Source organism: Zonotrichia albicollis, chromosome 16 (assembly GCF_047830755.1).
Source record: "Zonotrichia albicollis isolate bZonAlb1 chromosome 16, bZonAlb1.hap1, whole genome shotgun sequence".
NCBI classification, from domain to species: domain Eukaryota; kingdom Metazoa; phylum Chordata; class Aves; order Passeriformes; family Passerellidae; genus Zonotrichia; species Zonotrichia albicollis.
The window spans coordinates 16,336,770-16,355,732 of record NC_133834.1 but is presented as its reverse complement, the minus strand read 5'-3'; the positions used below and the strand labels follow the sequence as shown (position 1 = coordinate 16,355,732).

Sequence of the window (18,963 nt, the reverse complement as noted above, 5' to 3'; positions counted from 1 at the left end):
TTCACCTATTCCTGCACAGGGCTTCTGCTTAATCTTGGGAGTGTGATGACACCTGCTCTTCTGTAGCACGCTGTTAGTAACAGCAGACCTCCACCTGCCTTTCTGTAATGATCATCAGCATTGGGTGTCATGCCCAGGCTGGGAAACAAGGGCAGCCACCTCACCTGTGACCACAGCAAACAACTGCTACAGGGCCCCTGGGACAGAGCAAACACACTAACACAGGGAGTGGTAGACCAGCCAGCTCTTTTAGGAAGGACAGAGATGGAGTGTCCAGCAGAGGAGACAATGTTTGCTGAGAGAAACCACAGTGCCCAACCTTCTCACTATAAGCACTGCCCAGCCACCACAGCATGAAGAACTGCTGCATCAGTGCCTACCTCAAATAAGCAAAAAGGCCTCCTGTGGCCTGTCCTGGATAGGCAAGATGGGGCAGAAAGGTATTTCCAGCATGGCCTGCTTCGCATGCACTTTTCCTAGGAATCTGCACTAAAATCCTCTCCTGAAGATGCTAGACTCATACATGGAAGTTTCATACACAAACCCTCTCAGAGAGGAGGCATGTAACTGGATTTTGGAGGAACACAAATCACTGACAAAACATCATTAACCTTCTCACAGGTAACAAGCAATAGAACAAGAGAAAATGTCCTCAAGTTGTACTAGGGTAGATTCAGGTTGTATATTGCAGAAATTTTTTTCACTCAAAGACTGGTTAAGCATGGAAACCTGTTGCTCAGGGCAGTAATGGAGTCACAATATCCCAGCAGCATAAAAAAGGCGTGTGGATGTGGCACTTTGCAATATGATTTACTGGGTGTGAGGGCATCCAGTTGAAGGTCAGATTTGATGACCTTGGAGGTCTTTTCCAACCATAATGATTCTATCACTCTCCACAGATTCAAACCCACACTTCTATGTGATAGGAATTGTCAGTTTCCTTGTAACTTTTCCTTTCCGCTACCAAAGGCATCTCGCTATTTGTGACTTAAATAACCGCTGAAGGTTTAGTGAAAACATTCTACTGCTGTTTGTCCCAGTTTATGACTGTAACTTGCCACTTACATCTGCTCCTACTAGGTCATGGATGCCAAAGCACAATTACCTTTGCCTGTCTGCTGTAGGTACTTCTCTTTATCCCACTGCTATCATTCCAAGGACCGGAAAGCTTCTAACAGCTGGATTTCAAGTTTCTACAAAAGCTTACATTTGCCTAAATGTTTCCCCTCCTAGGAAATCTTCACCCTGGTGCTGATACAAGCACCACAGAAAGTAGAGTTAATTATGTGGAAGAGATCATAAAGGCATTCAAAACTGGAAATCAGAACCACTTTATGCTACAATATCAGAAAATTCTTAGTTATACAGTTTAAGAAATAACCCAAGGATCTCTAAGAGCCTACTTCCAAAAAAAATCTCTCTTTTTATGCAGAAAACAAAAAACTTGGGCCATTTTTTGAGATGCTTTAACCATTAGGTTTATATCTTTCCTTTTCTTCAGGAACAAATTACAGTTTTAAGAGAGTCTGGCTTTCACAGGTCTATGGAGCAGAAGAAAGTTTCCTATAACGTTCATAGGACAGTCCTTGTCAAACCAGTGGTGCAGCCAGAATATCCTAGTGACTACGCTGCAATGACTTGACATAACTCATTGACAGCACTGAGACATAAAAGCTGCCCCCAAAGTATGCTGACAGACATTAAATTATATGTTTTCTTTTTTGTTGATATGTAAACACATACATACTTAACACACAAGGAAATACAGGAGCCACCAAATGGAGAGGAAATGTGTGAATTTCACAGTCCCTGTTAAAGAGGCACAGGGTCTCTGTAGCATCAGAAGCTGTAGAATCTTCAGGAAAGAATTTTAGCACAGACTGTTAGGAAATTTCCTTGATGAGTTTCTTTGGAAACACCTTCAAGCCTCTCCAAAACCTCCCAGGAAGGGGGAAGGAAGAGCTAGCTCTAGTTTTGACGTCCCAAAGTTGGCTACCAAATTTAAATGCAAATAAATTTAAAGTATCCTGATTTAGACTCATCCCGGTCTAAACTTCAAGTGCTGCAGTTGCTCTCACATACCCAAATCTTTCCAGGATCAGCCAGGGTGAGTCTTAACACTTGATAGTTCCACCTTGAGTTACAAGGTGAACAGCGCACTCTCCAATAAAGGCTTGCAGTAGCCAAAACCCGAATTAGGATGTTCTACAAGCAACATCCTAAAGTTTACAAAACATAACAAAACTACAGTTTGTTTGCCAGCATTTAAAGAGGAGAACTAGTCTTTTTGAAGGCTCTGTGCACAGCACTCCCTGCCCAATCATCAGCCAAAAGTGCCATTGGAAACTTACTGACACAGACATTTGTTCTACTTCCACTCAAAAATCAGGCATGGCTTGCTCTCTAGTGTAAAATAAGAGAGAAGAAATTTATTGGAACCTGAGGGAATTGCATGAAGCTGTGCCAGGGGAGTTTTAGGCTGAATTTCAGGAAAAGGCTCTTCCCCCAGATGGTGGTGGGCAATGAACAGGCTCCCCAGGGAACGGTCACAACCCCAAGGCTGCCAGAACTCCAGAAGCATTTGGACAATGCTCTGAGGCACAGGATGGGATTGTTGGGGTGTCTGTGGAGGGGCAGGAGCTGGATTTGATAATCCTTATGGGCCCCTCCCAAATCAGGATATTCTACGATTCTACGGATCTATGATTCTATGACTTTTAAAACATTAGGGGATGTGAAGTGTAAACATCCCATCCCAGACATCTGATCCTGTTTTGGGAACAAACTTTGCGTGTCTTCTGCATTTGCACGCACAAGCTTCTCCCTGCTGTGTTATCCCAGCTCCATGGCTCCCTCAGCGCCCCTGAACCAGCAAGTCCAGCACAGGTGCCAGTGGACACAGAGAGCAAATATGCCAGTACAATACATTCCCAGCATCACACTGTCACCACTCCACAGCAACCTACAACACCTGGATTAATGAAGTTCAGATGCAGCAATAGGATTTACCTTTTCCTCCAGGACTGGCGATGACTGCAGTGACAAACATAACAGCCAAACAGCAGCAATTCCACAAAAAGCAAGACAAAAAGAACAACCATTAGAGAGCAAATGTCATGCAAACATGCAACCTAACACAGACACAAGGTACACGTGCACTGCAACCCCCATGCCACATGGAAGTAGGTACTGTGGATGTGACAGCCTGGTCAGAGAACGAGAAAACTTAATAAGTTTTCCCAGAATTGATCTGACAGACTTTAGGGAGTTGAAGATAAACAATGATAGCTTATTTTCATAAACAACCTGCAGGTGGTGTTTTCCTACTCTCTGTTTTCTTGATTTCTTCAAATATTGCTTATAAGAAGGGCATCTTGTTAATTAGCCAATTAGGTGAAATGTATTGATTAATTGATCAACCAGGTCTATCTGTATCAAAACAATGTATAAAACAGGATCTAAAGTAAAGAGGTGAGCTTTATGCAAACCAGCCTTCTGGAGAGTCTGTGTCGTTTCTTACTCAATAGTGACAGGTACAAACTCATTACACCTCTTGGACGGCCATTGATACACACCATCCCCACAAAAGTTGCAGCAAAAACTTCTCCCTAGCCCCATTTATTTTAAATAAATGCACCCAAATTTGTTTTGCAGGTCATGAGAAATTATGCCTATCCCCCCACCCAGTGCACTAAGATCCACAAACACTGGTGTTCCTCCCTCCAGCTGTACAATTACATCAAAACACACCGGACCCAGGTGCTGTGCACAAGCACAACAAACAGAGCTACACACACACCCCCAAAAACACACACACACACATATGCAAAGCTGAAAATTAACTAAAAACTCCCATTTCCCACTGGTAGCTCCTAGACTTGGATCACAGTCCCATCATGGGCTTTTCACAGACATATAGTGTTTCTCTCCAAGGACACTAGCAATGTGCCACACTTAAAGGATAAAAGACAAACTTCTCTGACATGAAAAGGTAATTCTTGATGAAAATTTTGCCCTTCACCAGCTGAGATTGGCAGTGTTGTAGATACTACCAGCAACACTTTTCACTGGGCCACTCTTTCATGGAATGTTAACATAAAGCTACAATTAATATCAGCTTATTCAAGAGTTAGGGAAGTAAAAGCTTTTAAGCTTTTTAGAAAGGAAGAAGTTAAAACCGATTTCTACTATGCAGTCCAACTCAGAATTGGACTTCAATGATACCTGTGGCTCCCTTTCAACTCAGGATATTCTATGACTCTATGACTCAAAGCTGGCAGGTGCACACAGGATTCACTCTTTAAAAGAGAGATGTTCTAAGTTTGCTTTTGCCTATGGTTTAGATTTCACTGTAAGCACTTCCACAGATATATTCTTACTTCCAGAAGTGTAAGTTGGGAGGGAAACAAGCCTAACACACTTATCCCATTCCATCTCTAAGATTAGGATCAGATCATGTTCTGGGAACTCACTCTAGATTTCCAGACTGAGGGATAGAAAAGAAGGAAGAAAAACAGTCTGGTAAGGGAAATTTTATGAACAGATGAGCACTTACAAGCTACTGGTTCTTTTTAGACCATGTCCTCTCAAGCTCTCTACATCCCTTATCTGTCCAGGAAAGCTGACATCTAGCTTTTTTTTTTTTTGTTTTTCTCAATTGATTCCTATATTTTAGACAATTTATTTCTACTCAGAACCCAAACACTGCAAGAAGGGAGGAAAATCCCTTTCTTGGACATAAGTGGGATTTTTGGTGACTGACAGAAAGCTTCCTTTGAAAGAACAACATGAAAAAATCCTGTAATGCATTTAATTGCTATGGTTTTGCTGCCTATCCCACATACAAAGACATGCAAGCAGACAAACATTTTATTTGACACCATCTATTCTATGGATAAACTTTTACACACTACTTAAGAACATGAACGTGTTTTCCAGAGGCCCCGTCAATAGCAGCATGATAAAGCCTCACCTTTGTAAAACAACAGAGAAAGCTCCTCACCATCAAGTACCCACAACTCACCCAGAACCCATTAACACAGAGCTTCAGCTACAATCCATGTCCCCAGGGAAAGGTCCTGCTCTGTTTTCTCTCTCAAATGCACACACTCAGTGTGTAAGTTCCCAGGTGGCACGTGTCACATGGAAAGGTCATGGCCCTACCTTCTCCCAGGTACACTGCCCTCAGTTTGGTTATTTCCTCCAACTTGCTGCATCTTAGATCGCTCAATGTGTTCCACATAGGTCTGGATCATCTGTGAGGAGAGAAAAATCCATGAGGCAAAGAGATGAGAAGGAAAGGCTCATTTTCTGCTTTTGTTTAATTTTCTGTGGTATCCACTTCCAGTCCCCTGGGTTTTTCTGCAGATTTCCTTGTGTTTACTGTTGCCTTCTAAGCTGATGATGTAAGTGAATGGTCTAATCTGATAGAAAACTTGTCAGCAAATAGTGTTCGAAATCACTTCAGCTGAATCTCACAACCAAAGAGCCTTGAAAAAACAACGTAAGTCTAGAGGCTCATTGGTAATGGGTGATGAGGTAGCAGGGCACTATGCACAGCATCACAGAACAGCTCAGATTGGAAGGAATGTCTGACGGTCCGTTAGTCCACCCCCTGCTGAAACAGGGTCACACAGAACGGCCACAGGACCGCATCCAGGTGGCTTATGAATATCTCCAAGGAAACTCCAACACTCCTCTGAACAACCTGTGCCAGAGCTAATTGCCCTTGCAAGAAAGCAGTTTTTACTACTTTGTTCAGAGTGAATTTTCTGTGTCATAGTTTGTGCCAGCTGTCTCCACTGGGTACCAGTGAACACAGCCCGTCTCCATCCTGTTTACAACCTCCAGTCAGGTACTTCTGATGTTCCCAACTTCAGAAGCACTAGTCATCACTAGGATTGTAAAGCTGAGTTCTTTGACATGATATAGTCATGTAGATATAGACAAAGAACTTATTTATTTAGAAAGATAATATCTTACCTCTGTGTGACGCTGATGCAGAGCATTATACTCCTTCTTCATTTCCGATTCACGTTCTTCCAGCCGAGAAACTGCCAAGAGAAGATTCCCAACTATCAGCTAACATGCCTGGCACACAAAATGAACTATTTGAGAAACAAAGCCTATTTTTTTTAGAAATTAATTTATACCTACTGAATAAAACAAACAGAATTGTGGGATTTGGTCTGTTACACTCTTAGTTCATGGGTACCTGCATGTTCCCAAACCAGTGATTTTGCACTATAAATGCAATAAAACCACAGAAGTTTTTCAGCAGTAGCCTGGTGCCCTGTAAGCATCTTAGTTTGGCAACAGTTTGTTGTCCTCTGGGACTGGCTCTTCTGGCTACTTGAGGAGCAGGAGTACTGGACGAAACACCAACAAATTCTGAGGGGAACTTCAATGCCTGCACTTATTAAGGAAGTATTTGTAAAACAAATACATAAACTAAGTAACTAACTAACTAAATAATTAATGTGATGATTTTTATAAGAATGGAAGATTCTACAGAAACTGGAAACCAGGTTTCAAAGGCCCAAATCTTACACCTTGCATCTGGAGAGACAGACCACAAAAGAGAAGAAATGTAGCCTTTACTGAATTAGTGTGGGTACATCCCACCCTTGGGAAAGCCCAGAATTTTACATCAAAGTAAGTGATAACCAGATATTTTGGGCTTTGCACAAATTACACTAAACAAAAAAAAAAAGTATGAAGATTATTTTTAAAGTAGTATTGTATGTGTGTGGAAGGCATGTGTATAATGGTGTCTGGTGCACAGCTTTGCTTACTCTGGTCTGCATAGTTTTTGGTCTTCAGCTCCAGCTGTCGAGTCTGAAATTCAAGGTGTTCCACTTGGATTTGTAGTTCTTTCTTCTCCTGTTCCAGTGCATCTTCAAACTCTATGAACTTCTGCATAGGGAAGAAGTGGAGAAGAAGGCACAGATGAGGATTACATGCAAAAAGGGTTTGCCCTACCATGACCCTTCCTCTCCTCAAAAAATAGAAATTTGAGAGAATATAAAGTGAGGGAATATAAATTACAAAATCAGAAATAAGAATTTTTAAGTACTGTAGGTAGCACAACAGCACTTTACCAAGGTGAAGAATCTATTTTATATTAGAAACTTATTGTTATTTTTAATGTATAATAAACATAGAAACTATGGTCCAACATAAGTTCTGCAAACCAGCACAACTTTATCATCTTCAGCAATGTTGGTCTTCTTTGTGGCAGGCTGAATTTTAATTCCTGTTAATTTGATGTCACAGAAGAAAAGTTTTATTTACAATCATGTATTTAAAAATAGCTATGTCAGAAACCTTCAGACTAACTCTTTTAATGATGCAAATGTAGAGAGCTCCATCCAAAATTCCTGTGGGGAGACAAGTCTCGCAGAAATGTGCAAGTCTTTTGGAAAACTAAGCTCCAACTCTGGTGCTGCTCACTCCCATTATCACCAACACAGAGGCAGCTGCACGCAGCAGTGTGACCCCGGCGCAGGACACTGGACCAAAAGAAAACTTTTAGAGATACACTCATTTCACAATGAAAACACAACAGGAAAATACCTGATTTCAGGGTGTTTTTTCTGTAAACTGTCACTTCTTGCCTGCAAGCTTTAGTCACTCCCTGCTGTGGACACCAGCACACAAGAGTAGAGTAAAACATGTGGAACATTCTGTTCAGCTCCACTGTGGGATATTACACAACTCATGGTAGGAACTGGAACCACAGGGGCTCCATATAATGAAATATCACAGAATATTGTATAATACCATTTAATAATATAATATATAATAAAGCATTATATAATATAATAAAGTATCATATATTGTATCATATAATAAAGCATCATGAAATATTTAAACTAAGCAGGATCCCTGGGAAGTCAATGCAACTCCACATCTCTGCAGGACCAGCCTGGTTCTTGTGTCATACATGGTTATCAGAGGTCTTCTGCAGAATACACTAATGCAATAATGACCCATAGCCCACACATCTAGGTTTAGAAACAGCTGCTTCTAGTACCATCCCAGACACAAATGGTTGGGAAAGTCTCTAAGGCTCAGAGAATACACGCCTCTCTCCAGCAAACCAAGCCTGAATGTTACCACCAGGCTCACAGGGCCACAGTACTGCAAAGCTATCCCACCAGCTGCAGTACACATCCTGGCCTGGCTAATACACCTAAAAATTCAAGTCTCGTTACATTACTCCTGAATAGTTCCACCCAACAAAGCCAAAAGTACAGCACTATTTGCACCACCCAGTCCAGTAACTAGAACACCTAGCTGAGCTGCATGAGCATAGTTGGGAGTAGCCCTGGATCTGGAGCTGCTGAGGATGACAGTGAGAAGGAAATTAAGCTATGCAGGCTTTAATCCACCCTTAAAAATGTTTATGGGCCAAGAGGAGCCCACAGGAATTAAGAGGAGCCTGTGAAGAGCTCACAAGGCTTTGCTTCTGACCCTGCCTCTCTCTCTCCATCTGTTTGCCAAATCCTCCTGAGGTCCAGGCCCGTTAGATTCACCAGCACATGCACACTGGCTGGAGAAACCTCCTCTGTCTAAAAGCATGGATAATGGGGAGGAAAAACTCTCTCCACTCTCTCCTTTTGCCCTCTGCATGGGGGAAGGGTTCTCTCACAAACTCAGAGGCATGAGAATTTCAATTTAACAAATTAAAGTCTTGTTTTACTTCAAAAGAGACAGATACCGGTAAGAATCTTTTTTTGGCAAAGACTCTTAGGGAAACTAACACATTTAAATGCTCAGTAAGATTATTTTGTTAAATTCTGCAGATGAACCAGTCTGCACTGCTGCACTCTCAGGGTAAAGCTCTGCCCATTCCCTACCGCTTTTACTGGAATTATTAGCAGGGACACTGGAACCATCATTATAAACTGGATCCTCTCTGCAGATGACTGAAAGCCACATTATTTATGATTCTTGCAAACTTTTAAAATTGCTCAGTAAATTCCTGGAGCAGTGAATCAGTTTGCATTCCTACACATCTGTATTTATAGAAACAATCAAACACACTTTAGCCATTTCTTGCTTCCCTGCACTCAGTGTTCTGCAGTGCCTTTAACCTCTAACTAGGCTTTTAACTTTATTCCTCTTCTTGTCCAAATTTACTGTAATAAGTGCTTGGGGGTTTTTCCCACTGATGGCTGTTTTGCACAGAACTTTCTAGAAACAGCAAAAATACCAGCACCTTTCTTCCCTTATAAAGAAGTCATCTCAGAGGCTAAAAATTTACTTATTAATTATATTTTAAGATTGTTCAAGGGTTTAGATTTTTAAATGTGTTTCTTCCTTAGATATCAAACACTGAAATCCCTTAGTCACTCAGCCAGCAACCTGTTTTATAGATTCTGAGAACTTTATAAAACAACATGCTGTGTAAATTTGTGGATTTATTTTTGAATGCTTTTTCAGAACAACAATATAATTTCAGAATTAATAAAACAGGAAAAGAAGTCCTAACAGACACTGACAATGAGCAGTTTCACTTGCTCCATCTAGAGGCTGATGGAAATTATTCCAAGAGAGTGTTTTCCTGGTATAATCTGTATCTCATAGGATTTTGCTGGAAGCACTCTGTGCTAAAGCTTTACTGATGAACCCTTTTAATCACAGCCAAGGGCTAAATCCCCATCACATTGCAGTGGCTCAGCTTTCATCACTTTCCTGCTCCCATTTCTCCACGCAGGAACACGCAACACCCTCTCCTCTCTGCTCTTAACTTTAACTCTTCTACAAATATGGCTCAGTCTTTTTCCTCATACCTGTCTATTTTGCAACCTAAAAGGAATCAAAGAAACATAAAACTAGAAATCAATTAAGCACCTGGAAAAGAGACATGAAGACAACTATATTAAAAATTAATATTGCCCTAAGTTTTTGTAGGGCAGAACAGCACTCTTCATAAATGCACAGCAGGATGGCCTATCCTGGTGCTGAGGAGATCAAATGATGGCATTTGTGTGCAGGGGCCCAAGGGCTTGACCCAGTTCCTGGCTGTGCAGCACCTTGTACCTGCTCTGACATCAGAATTCATTTAATTTAAGTTTCTCCATGCTCATCACAAGCTCTGACAGCAGGAAAAGTCCCAAATCCAGAGTGAAGTGAGCAGCTAACACAGCAGAACAAGGAAAAGATTCCTTGTAGCAATGCATCTGAACAACTTGGATCTCAGTGTGCACCAGCCACATCATCTGTAACTGTTCTTATCAGAATTTTCTCAAAGCACCGTGAAATTCATCAAGGTTACTAAGACATAAACTGTGCTAATATAAGAATGAAGAAGCTGAGAGACTGCATACCAGGATGGCAAGAACTAGATAACAGAGGACTGTAGAACGCCTGCACGGTTACCAATCATGGATGCTGAGAACAAGGGAACAAGACAAAGGTACCAATCAAGAAGTGTGATCTTAGTCGTTTGTAGAATCCATAGAAGTGCGTGTAACGTAAACAATAAACAGCTTCTGCTTGATCATATCGGTCAGTCAATCAGGAGTCCTTGTTTACCCGCAATAATCCCACGGCTTTGCCAAAGGAAGATGTTCCTAATGTCCAGATATCACTGCTGCTCATCCTTCATGGCACAAGTGAGCTCTTACCACGGTATCCAGGCAGGCTTTAGTTTTCCCCAGTAAGCCACAACATCCAGGGAAACACCTCACTAGCCACTAGAAACAGCAGAGATTTAACTAACTTTAGCCGGAGATGTGAGCACACCCACAAGTACAACTAAGCTGCACCAGAAGTTCGGAGAAAACAGGCACTTGACATTCAGATGAGTTACTCTTGTGAACGAGAGCCTCCAGAGACAACCAGCAGAGGCAGCACTTCATCTCCAGCAGGATGCCAGACCACAGCCCTCAAGCTGTGGCTCACAGCCCAAGGCATGAGGCTGCAGGTGGCCCAGATAAGCAGCCTGACTGGCTCCAGCATCTCTCCTGGCCAAACTCAAATCTACCAAGTGTATCCCCAGCACACAAGAAATCCTCAGTGCTCTCTATGCCACTCTGCCTCCCCATGGTGCTGAAAATTTGCAACAAGGCAGCAGAAACAGAGAACACAAACTGCATAAAGGGTTTTTTGTTTTTTTTTTTTAACTTTTTTGATTAACCAGGCTCCCAGAGGCAGTCATACTACATGTACATGTTATTGAGTGAATAAAACTCAGTAAACAAATATCCATTGGCATTTCACTTTTTCCATTTCTTTCAGAAAGACCATACAATCCTGGCCCTGTTGAAGCTGTGGGAATTTCTCAGTAACTTGAAGAGGATCCAGTACATTACCCCAACTCTTTAAACCTTCTAAAAATAACTAGGCAGAAGGAACACTAATTTGTAAGTCTCTTTCCCATCAGAACATTTTCTGTAATATTTACAAAAAGCATCAAACCCAGTTATAACAGAAAAAGAAACTTTATTATTTGTTCTCCTGCTTTTTGTGTTTTTTATCTTAAGTCTATGCCCAGACAATCCTCCCTAAATGCTGCACAGATGTCTGATGCCCAAAGATGAAATTCCAAAGTTCTGTGGATGCTAACTCATGCTAACCAGCAAACCTTCCTAAGGGCAGGGAATATTCAGAGGAATCAAATCCACAGTTCTGGCCTCAGAACAGTACAATCCCAATGACTTCTGAAAGCACACACTACAAACACTGCTCTTTCATTATAAACGTATAATAGGAGCTCCTATTACAACTGGTTTGGTTTGTAAGGGACCTTTAAGACCATCTTGTCCCAGCACCCTGCCATGGGCAGGGACACCTTCCACTAGCCCAGGCTGCCCCAAGCCTCATCCAAACCTATCCTTGAACACTTGCAGGGATGGGTCAACCACAGCTTCTCTGGGCAACCTGTGCCAGGGCCTCCCCACCCTCACAGGGAACAATTTCTTCCCAACAGCCAATCTAACCCTGCTCTCTGTCACTTTGAATCCAAGTAGGGAATGAAAAAACTCCAAAGAAACAACCAAACAGCATAGCCTCATAGACTTTTTAAATACATCTTAAAATAACCCAATAAACTCTTTGCAAAGCACTCTGCCACAACTCCAATGTCCAAGCTACACTGCATCACAAATTTGTTGACTGCATTCTTCTACTTTAGTGCTGCCAAGAGGCAAGATGGTGTGTGGTGTAGCATACCACGTTGAGCCTGCTACTGCAGCTGCCCTTGATTTCAAAGGTTTCTCATTCCCATGGCCACGTGCTATCACTGCTTTTCCCTGATGGCTTCACTGCTCAGAGCTCAGCTCACACCCTCACCTCAAGAATTCACAGCTTCCAACTCCAGCTTTATGGAGATGCAATAAAGACCTTCAGAAAAGAGAAATAAAAAGGACACGAGAATTCCACTGTTGGTAAAGAAATTAGGTACTTTTTTTTTGGTCTCTCATCATGACAAAGCAGTGGGTGCACTGGAAGCAGAAAGAGTCCCCAGCCCCAGGAGCTCTGAACAGCAAGGCTGACCAAATCATTAATATTTTATTACTTTTTCCCTTTTTTTTTCCAGAGCCTCTACACCTAATCTCAAAGAATAATTTCTGAATATGAACAATTAAACAGTTAATCACCTCAGTCACCTCAGAGAACTGGAATGTGGAACTGGGGAACTGGTATACATATATATATATATATATATATATATGTATTTATAAATGTCACATGGATTTTTTTTTCTGCCAGGGTCTATCCCCAGATTTTAAGTAGGATCATTGATCTGTAAAAATAATCCAGGATTATGGCAACAACAATGGCTCACACACTATTCTTTAGAGGGAAAATAACTAGCACAAAATCATCCCAAGGCCAAATAATGACTATGCCTCTGAAGAGCAGTGGTACATTGTGAATTGCTTGGCTTCTGCTTTCTTGTCTCTTGCAAAGGAAGAAAATGACTAAAAATAGTAACATATAATCAGAAATCATCACATCACATCAGTGAGAAACCAAACAGAGAGAGAGATGCACAGAGATGCAGGAATTTCATTATGTGGCCTTAATTTGTGGTGGCGGACAGTGTATTCAGTGGGGGCCCAGCAAAGGGAGTGCTGGGGTTCAGTCCAGACTTGAGTGAGGGTGCAGGGCTGTGGGTGAAAGTTGTGTTGGGAGAAAACCCCTCACTTGAGGCAGCTGTGGTTTCATTTTAGCGTGGGAAGCAGGGTGAGGGATGGTATTCTTGCCCTGACTTCATTCAGGTGGGACCCCATCTGCAGTGCTGCCTCCAGTTCAGGGGTCTTCACCAGAGGGATGTAGAGCTGCTGGAGTGAGTCCAGAGGAGGCCACAGACACGCTCAGACAGCTTCCCACTGCCAGAGGGCAGGGTTAAATGTGATATTAGGATGAAATTGTTCCCTGTGGAGGGTGGGGAGGCCCTGGCACAGGTTGCCCAGAGAAGCTGTGGTTGACCCATCCCTGCAAGTGTCCAAGGCCAGGCTGGGTGGGACTTGAAGCAACCTGGGCTAGTAGAAGGGGTCCCTGCCCATGGCAGCAAGTAGGACAAGATGGGCTTTAAGGTGTCTTCCAACCCAAACCATTCAGTGATTCTATGTTCAGCTTTTTATCCCTATAAGCATTTATTTAGCAAAGATGAAGTAGAAGATTAAGGAATTTAGTTGTCTACACCAACATTAACTTCACCTCATTGCATGAGAACATTCCCAGAAGAAAGGCAGTACAGACATATTTAGTGTTTCTCTTGGGAAAAGAAATAGTTTAAAAATATTAAAAAGCTACACTCACTTGCTGGTCTCAAGAGCTGAAATGGACCCTCAGAAAACAGAAAAATGGTCATTAGTCGTCTCCCCCCATGATAAAAACATTCCTGCATTTCCATCATGCTGTACCTAACATGAATTTTAGAAATGTTTTGGCTCCTTGAAAGCAGCATCATCTACAGGTAAAAAAGAGCTCCCTGCATCTCACCTGATTATCACTCATCTTGCTCCTCACTCAGTGCCTTGATGTGACAGACCCATGGTCTGGGGATGCTCCAAGCAATGCCACCCTTTCTCCTGGACAGCACTTGCCTTCAGCAGACCCTGTTCCAAGTGATCACAGTCATGGTACCTGTACAGCAAACACCTGATCCCGATGCTATGAGAAAGCACACCAGTGGTAGGAGTAAATTCTGGTAACAGACTGTATCTTCTCCATCTCCGAAGGGTTACAGCAAACAGAAGTCACTGACAGCACTATGTTACAAGGCACAGCCCAAAAGGCCAAACTCTCACCCTCCCACACTGCACTGACAGAGGCCATGAGCTGAACAGAGCTGCAGTTCTGTCATGAAGAACCAACAATTTAAAACTGCAACTAGAGCACACTTCTTAAAATTCACAACTGATTTACCAACTCAAATTTCATAGTTGTTCAAAATCTTACCCTGTACTTGTCACAAAACTCAGCAAATTCCAGCTGTGTTCTCTAATGTCCCTTGCTCTGCTCTGTGTGTTCTCCAGTGTCCCCTGTTCTGCTTACTGTGGTTTCCTCATTTTGAGTGTATTTGTGCCATCACAGCTGTGGCAGGTGTGAAAACTCTTACGTTTTCATTGCAGAGCTTGGCCTGAAGTTCAAACCATATTCCCAGTATAGCACACATTACATACCAGCCCTGGAGGAATTTTATATTAGAAATGCATTATTACAATAACCTTTTCATACTGAATAATTAAGATGTATATAACCCTGAATCACATGAAGACACACATACAAGCATTACATATGGAAAAATACAGCCTTCCTCAGGTAAGGTCTCTGCCGGCAAATAAAGCTGACTGTAAACATGGCCAATTATTAGCAAAATGGCCAAGACATAATAAAAGAGAACAGAATATAATGTCATTTTAACTGTATTTTTAACCTAGCTTTTAGAATTTATTAGCCCAGAAGGACACGCAGTACATAGCTTCAATAATAGGCTACAGAGCTACAAATATATGTGTAAAGGACCTTGAGAATATATAAAAGCAAAAAAGGCAAAAATCAATTTGGCATCAGTAGAAAGATGCTCTGAGCTATGCCCTGCGTTGGAATCTTTGCTATCCTCAAAGACAAATGCACTCCTGAAAGAACATTCCAATCTCCATGGAAGCACAGTGAAATAACATTACCTTTATATCTGCAGAGCTTGGAGATAAAAGATTTCTGTTCCTGATGCTAACTCCAAGAAGTCAAAATGACATCTTTTATCTAGGAGATATTTAATAACCATAGATGGGAGTTTGAGTGTCTTCCATTAAATAAATATCTTTTTTTTTGTTGATGTATGCAAAGATTACCATCTCCCATATTCCTGCTCAGAGGGACCTGAGCCTTTTTCCAATGGAGAATTATTTTTCCTTTATGATGCTCTCCATGAAGTAGGCCTGGTCTTCCAGCACAGCCAGAAGATACAGAGGGACCCTCCCACATCTTGGACCCTGCTCCAGGCTCTGCCTCAGACAGCGTTCACACATCCAGCTTCTCTCATCTCTGAGTGGGACTAATGACAAGGTTAATTGGGACAGAAGATGCATGAGAAGAAAGGGGGGCACACAGAAGAGATGGGCTTCTGGCAGAGCAGGTGGCCTTGAAAACAGCCTTGATCTTGTTTCCACCAGGATGGCCAACAAGAAAGAAGGTATGACTGTGAAGTCCTGAAGATGACACTACACCAGGAGGTGTCACCAGCACTAAAGAGAACAAACTATTGGAGAGAAAAACTGAATTATTCTGGAGACCAGAGCAATGCAGGGCTGAACAGCACTTGAGTGCATGGGCATGCACATGAGAACCACCAGTTGTGTTGTGAGAAGGGTGGAGAGGAAGCTGATGATGGAACCGTCAGCTAATTGGCCTCACAGTGACATGCTGTGGGCCAGGTGCAACTGCAGCCAAGGAGGGCAGAGAGGAGATGGACATGTTTCCATCTCAGTCATTCCATGTTGTATAGGCCACATCAGACTTGCTAATGAAGGTGAAAGCCCTCACATAAACCTTATTATTAACACTTTGAAAAAGGCCATGGGACACTCACAGAGAGCATTCACATGCTGTAAGGCACAGGTAAGTTTTCTCTGGAAAATCACATGTTATTCCTTCTGCCTTTCAGAGAGGATCAGCCCAAGCATCAGATGTGGCTACAGGTCACTCAAGGAAAATATGAGGGAATCTATGAAACAAGATTAGGCTGGCAAGGTGACACATGCCACAGGCCAGCAAATCTGCCTTCTTTGGCAAAGGAACAGAGTTTGGCTCCAGGACCCTGCAGAGACCAGATAGGACAGGACCAGTTTCTCTCAAAGAAATAAATACCTGATAGGGCAAAAACTCACTAATAGTAAAAGACAATGATAGCACAATAACAAACCAGGAAAACCAGGCCATGAATTAAAATCCAAAAAAGAATTCCACTGCAATTTTGAGGAAGGGAGGAATAGAGGCATGAGGTTTAACCAAGCTTGGTACATATTTATGAAACTGATTATGTGACTCAAGTTCCTGCAATACTCAGCGACTGGACATGCTGACTCAGGAAGTCCCTTCCAGTGCTGCTGCCCTGAGTTCTTAAGGAAGAGTGGGTGTTTTTGAGAATGCTGGTGCAAAACAGCTTTGAAACTGGGGCAAAAATTACTATGCAGTAGAAGTCCCTAGGGCTCAAGTCTGAAGTAATTCAACTCAAACCAAGACAGTGTCCAGTGATATATATCTACTACCTATTACAGCTACACACATTTTTAATGCTAATATCACCTTAATGTGTGTGTATAAACACATAGTATATACTATTAACAGGCTGAGCAGCTGTCAGACATCCATCACCTTGTAACATGCACGACCGAACTCCTGCTTCACACATTGCTTCTTCACACAGCAGACTGCTCTATGAAAGCTGGGCACTTGGACAGAGGCATTCCCAGTAAAATTCCCTGGTAAGTACTAGTATAGATGAGTTTCCTTATTTCAAGAGCATAGATGTGAATCTTCTTCCAAATCAGAGAGTTCATCATACCCCAAGTACAGCAAGTTTAAAGCATCCAACAACCATTGTCCAGACTTTGGCCTGCCTGTTTTTAATTTCTTCCAAAATATTTTTTTTTTCATGTATGACATTGCATTATTGAAGTCACAGTTGGCTCCTGCATATGCCTCCACCCAGGGAGATAAAAGACACTGGTGCACTGGTTTTAAATGCTGAGCAGAGAGAGAGCATGGATAACAATAGACAGTGAAACAAATATTAATGGAATTAACAATATAAAAAGGAAAAAAATTAAAATTACACAAGCTGGTAGTGTTAACTTGTCTTCGTGAGGGAAAGGATATATTTGTAGGTATTTTTGTTATCTGGAATTGTGGTGCAAATTATGTGGTGATTTTGACTGAATTTAAGTCCACCACAAAAACCACTCAGCTGAAGGGATGACAAGGCATACAACCAGGGAGGCAGGACAAAGCTGGGGCTACTGAAGTGTGGGCAGTGGTTCAAATAAATGGAATTTAGAAAGATGCTGCAGTTGCATTTAGCACTGATACAAAAGTGGCTGTGATGAAAAACTCTGTTAAACCACAAAACTATCCCAAGAGGTGTTACATCCTTAATTTACAAGTTTGTAACAAAGTGCGCAGAAGATCAAAGACCATGTACAGGTGAGAAGCAGAGCAGCCACGGGCACTTCAGCTGAAGGGGAGCAGGCTGGTGGGATGGCAGGGCTCCAGAATGGGGAAGCAACCTACCTCTGAAGCCAGAGTAAGGGAGGGAGGGAGTGGAGGGCAGAAGTGGCGGAAGGAAGGAAGGAAGTGGCGGAAGGAAGGAAGGAAGTGGCGGAAGGAAGGAAGTGGCGGAAGGAAGGAAGGAAGTGGCGGAAGGAAGGAAGTGGCGGAAGGAAGTGGCGGAAGGAAGGAAGGAAGTGGCGGAAGGAAGGAAGTGGCGGAAGGAAGGAAGTGGTGGAAGGAAGGAAGTGGCGGAAGGAAGTGGCGGAAGGAAGTGGCGGAAGGAAGGAAGTGGCGGAAGGAAGTGGCGGAAGGAAGTGGCGGAAGGAAGTGGCGGAAGGAAGTGGCGGAAGGAAGTGGCGGAAGGAAGTGGCGGAAGGAAGTGGCGGAAGGAAGTGGCGGAAGGAAGGAAGGAAGGAAGGAAGGAAGGAAGGAAGGAAGGAAGGAAGGAAGGAAGGAAGGAAGGAAGGAAGGAAGGAAGGAAGGAAGGAAGGAAGGAAGGAAGGAAGGAAGGAAGGAAGGAAGGAAGGAAGGAAGGACAGGAGCAGCAGGGCAGCCTGTGGAGATGATGGAGTCACTGTCCATGGAGGTGTTCAAGAAATGACAGGACATGGCATTCAGTGCTCTGGTCTGGTTGACAAGGTGGTAATGGGTCAAACGTTGGACTTGATGATCTTGAAGGTCTTTTCTAACCTAAATGATTTTGTGATGTCCTTGCCAAGACACTGTTCTCCCCTCCAAAGTAGAATTCTCCAGTTTTGCTAATAAATAGAGATTACTGATTTAGCTCAACCAAAACATGTATTTGGGCTCTCTTCCAAAGCTATCACTGACTGGTGAAAGAAAATTACAAAATACACTGAAATGACACCTCTCTTCATTGTGGGGAAGGGAAGGTACTTCTCCATACCCACATTTTTCAAGATGTATGATAGGTCATACTGTACACTTCTCCCATATGTGCTGTTCGTAAATGTATTGCCAGTGATGTCTTTCAGTCCTTCTGGAAGCACAGAATCCCAAACCCAAAAACGGCAAAAAGCTAATGTGCTTTTGGGCCATATGCCTTGAAAATACCCAACCATTAACAGATCAGCAAATTTTCCTGTTTTCAATTAGTATTATTATGTACAATTATGTTTTGGGAGAAACCTGGCACACGTCCAGTGGGAATACCTTTCCACAAAACCTTGCAGGTGAATGGGCAGGCAATTCTCTGTTGATGCTTCCTGTCTT

At 42.5% G+C, this 18,963-nt stretch overlaps 1 protein-coding gene across 25 annotated transcripts in view; it reads right to left on the bottom strand.

Moving 5' to 3' along the window:
* The window catches only part of MAPK8IP3 (mitogen-activated protein kinase 8 interacting protein 3), a 71,682-nt gene that overhangs the window by 42,597 nt on the left and 10,122 nt on the right, over window positions 1–18,963 (bottom strand). For 13 of the 25 annotated variants that reach the window (XM_026798599.2, XM_014273671.3, XM_005496300.4 and 10 more), the window contains exons 2-5: window positions 6,795–6,915; window positions 5,983–6,053; window positions 5,164–5,255; window positions 3,010–3,033 (exon numbers count right to left, since the gene is read on the bottom strand). In XM_026798599.2, coding sequence (XP_026654400.1) covers window positions 3,010–3,033; window positions 5,164–5,255; window positions 5,983–6,053; window positions 6,795–6,915 — 308 coding nt within the window. The remainder of the gene's footprint in view (window positions 1–3,009; window positions 3,034–5,163; window positions 5,256–5,982; window positions 6,054–6,794; window positions 6,916–18,963) is intronic. The other 12 variants (XM_014273673.3, XM_005496299.4, XM_014273666.3 and 9 more) reach the window with 1 other exon arrangement.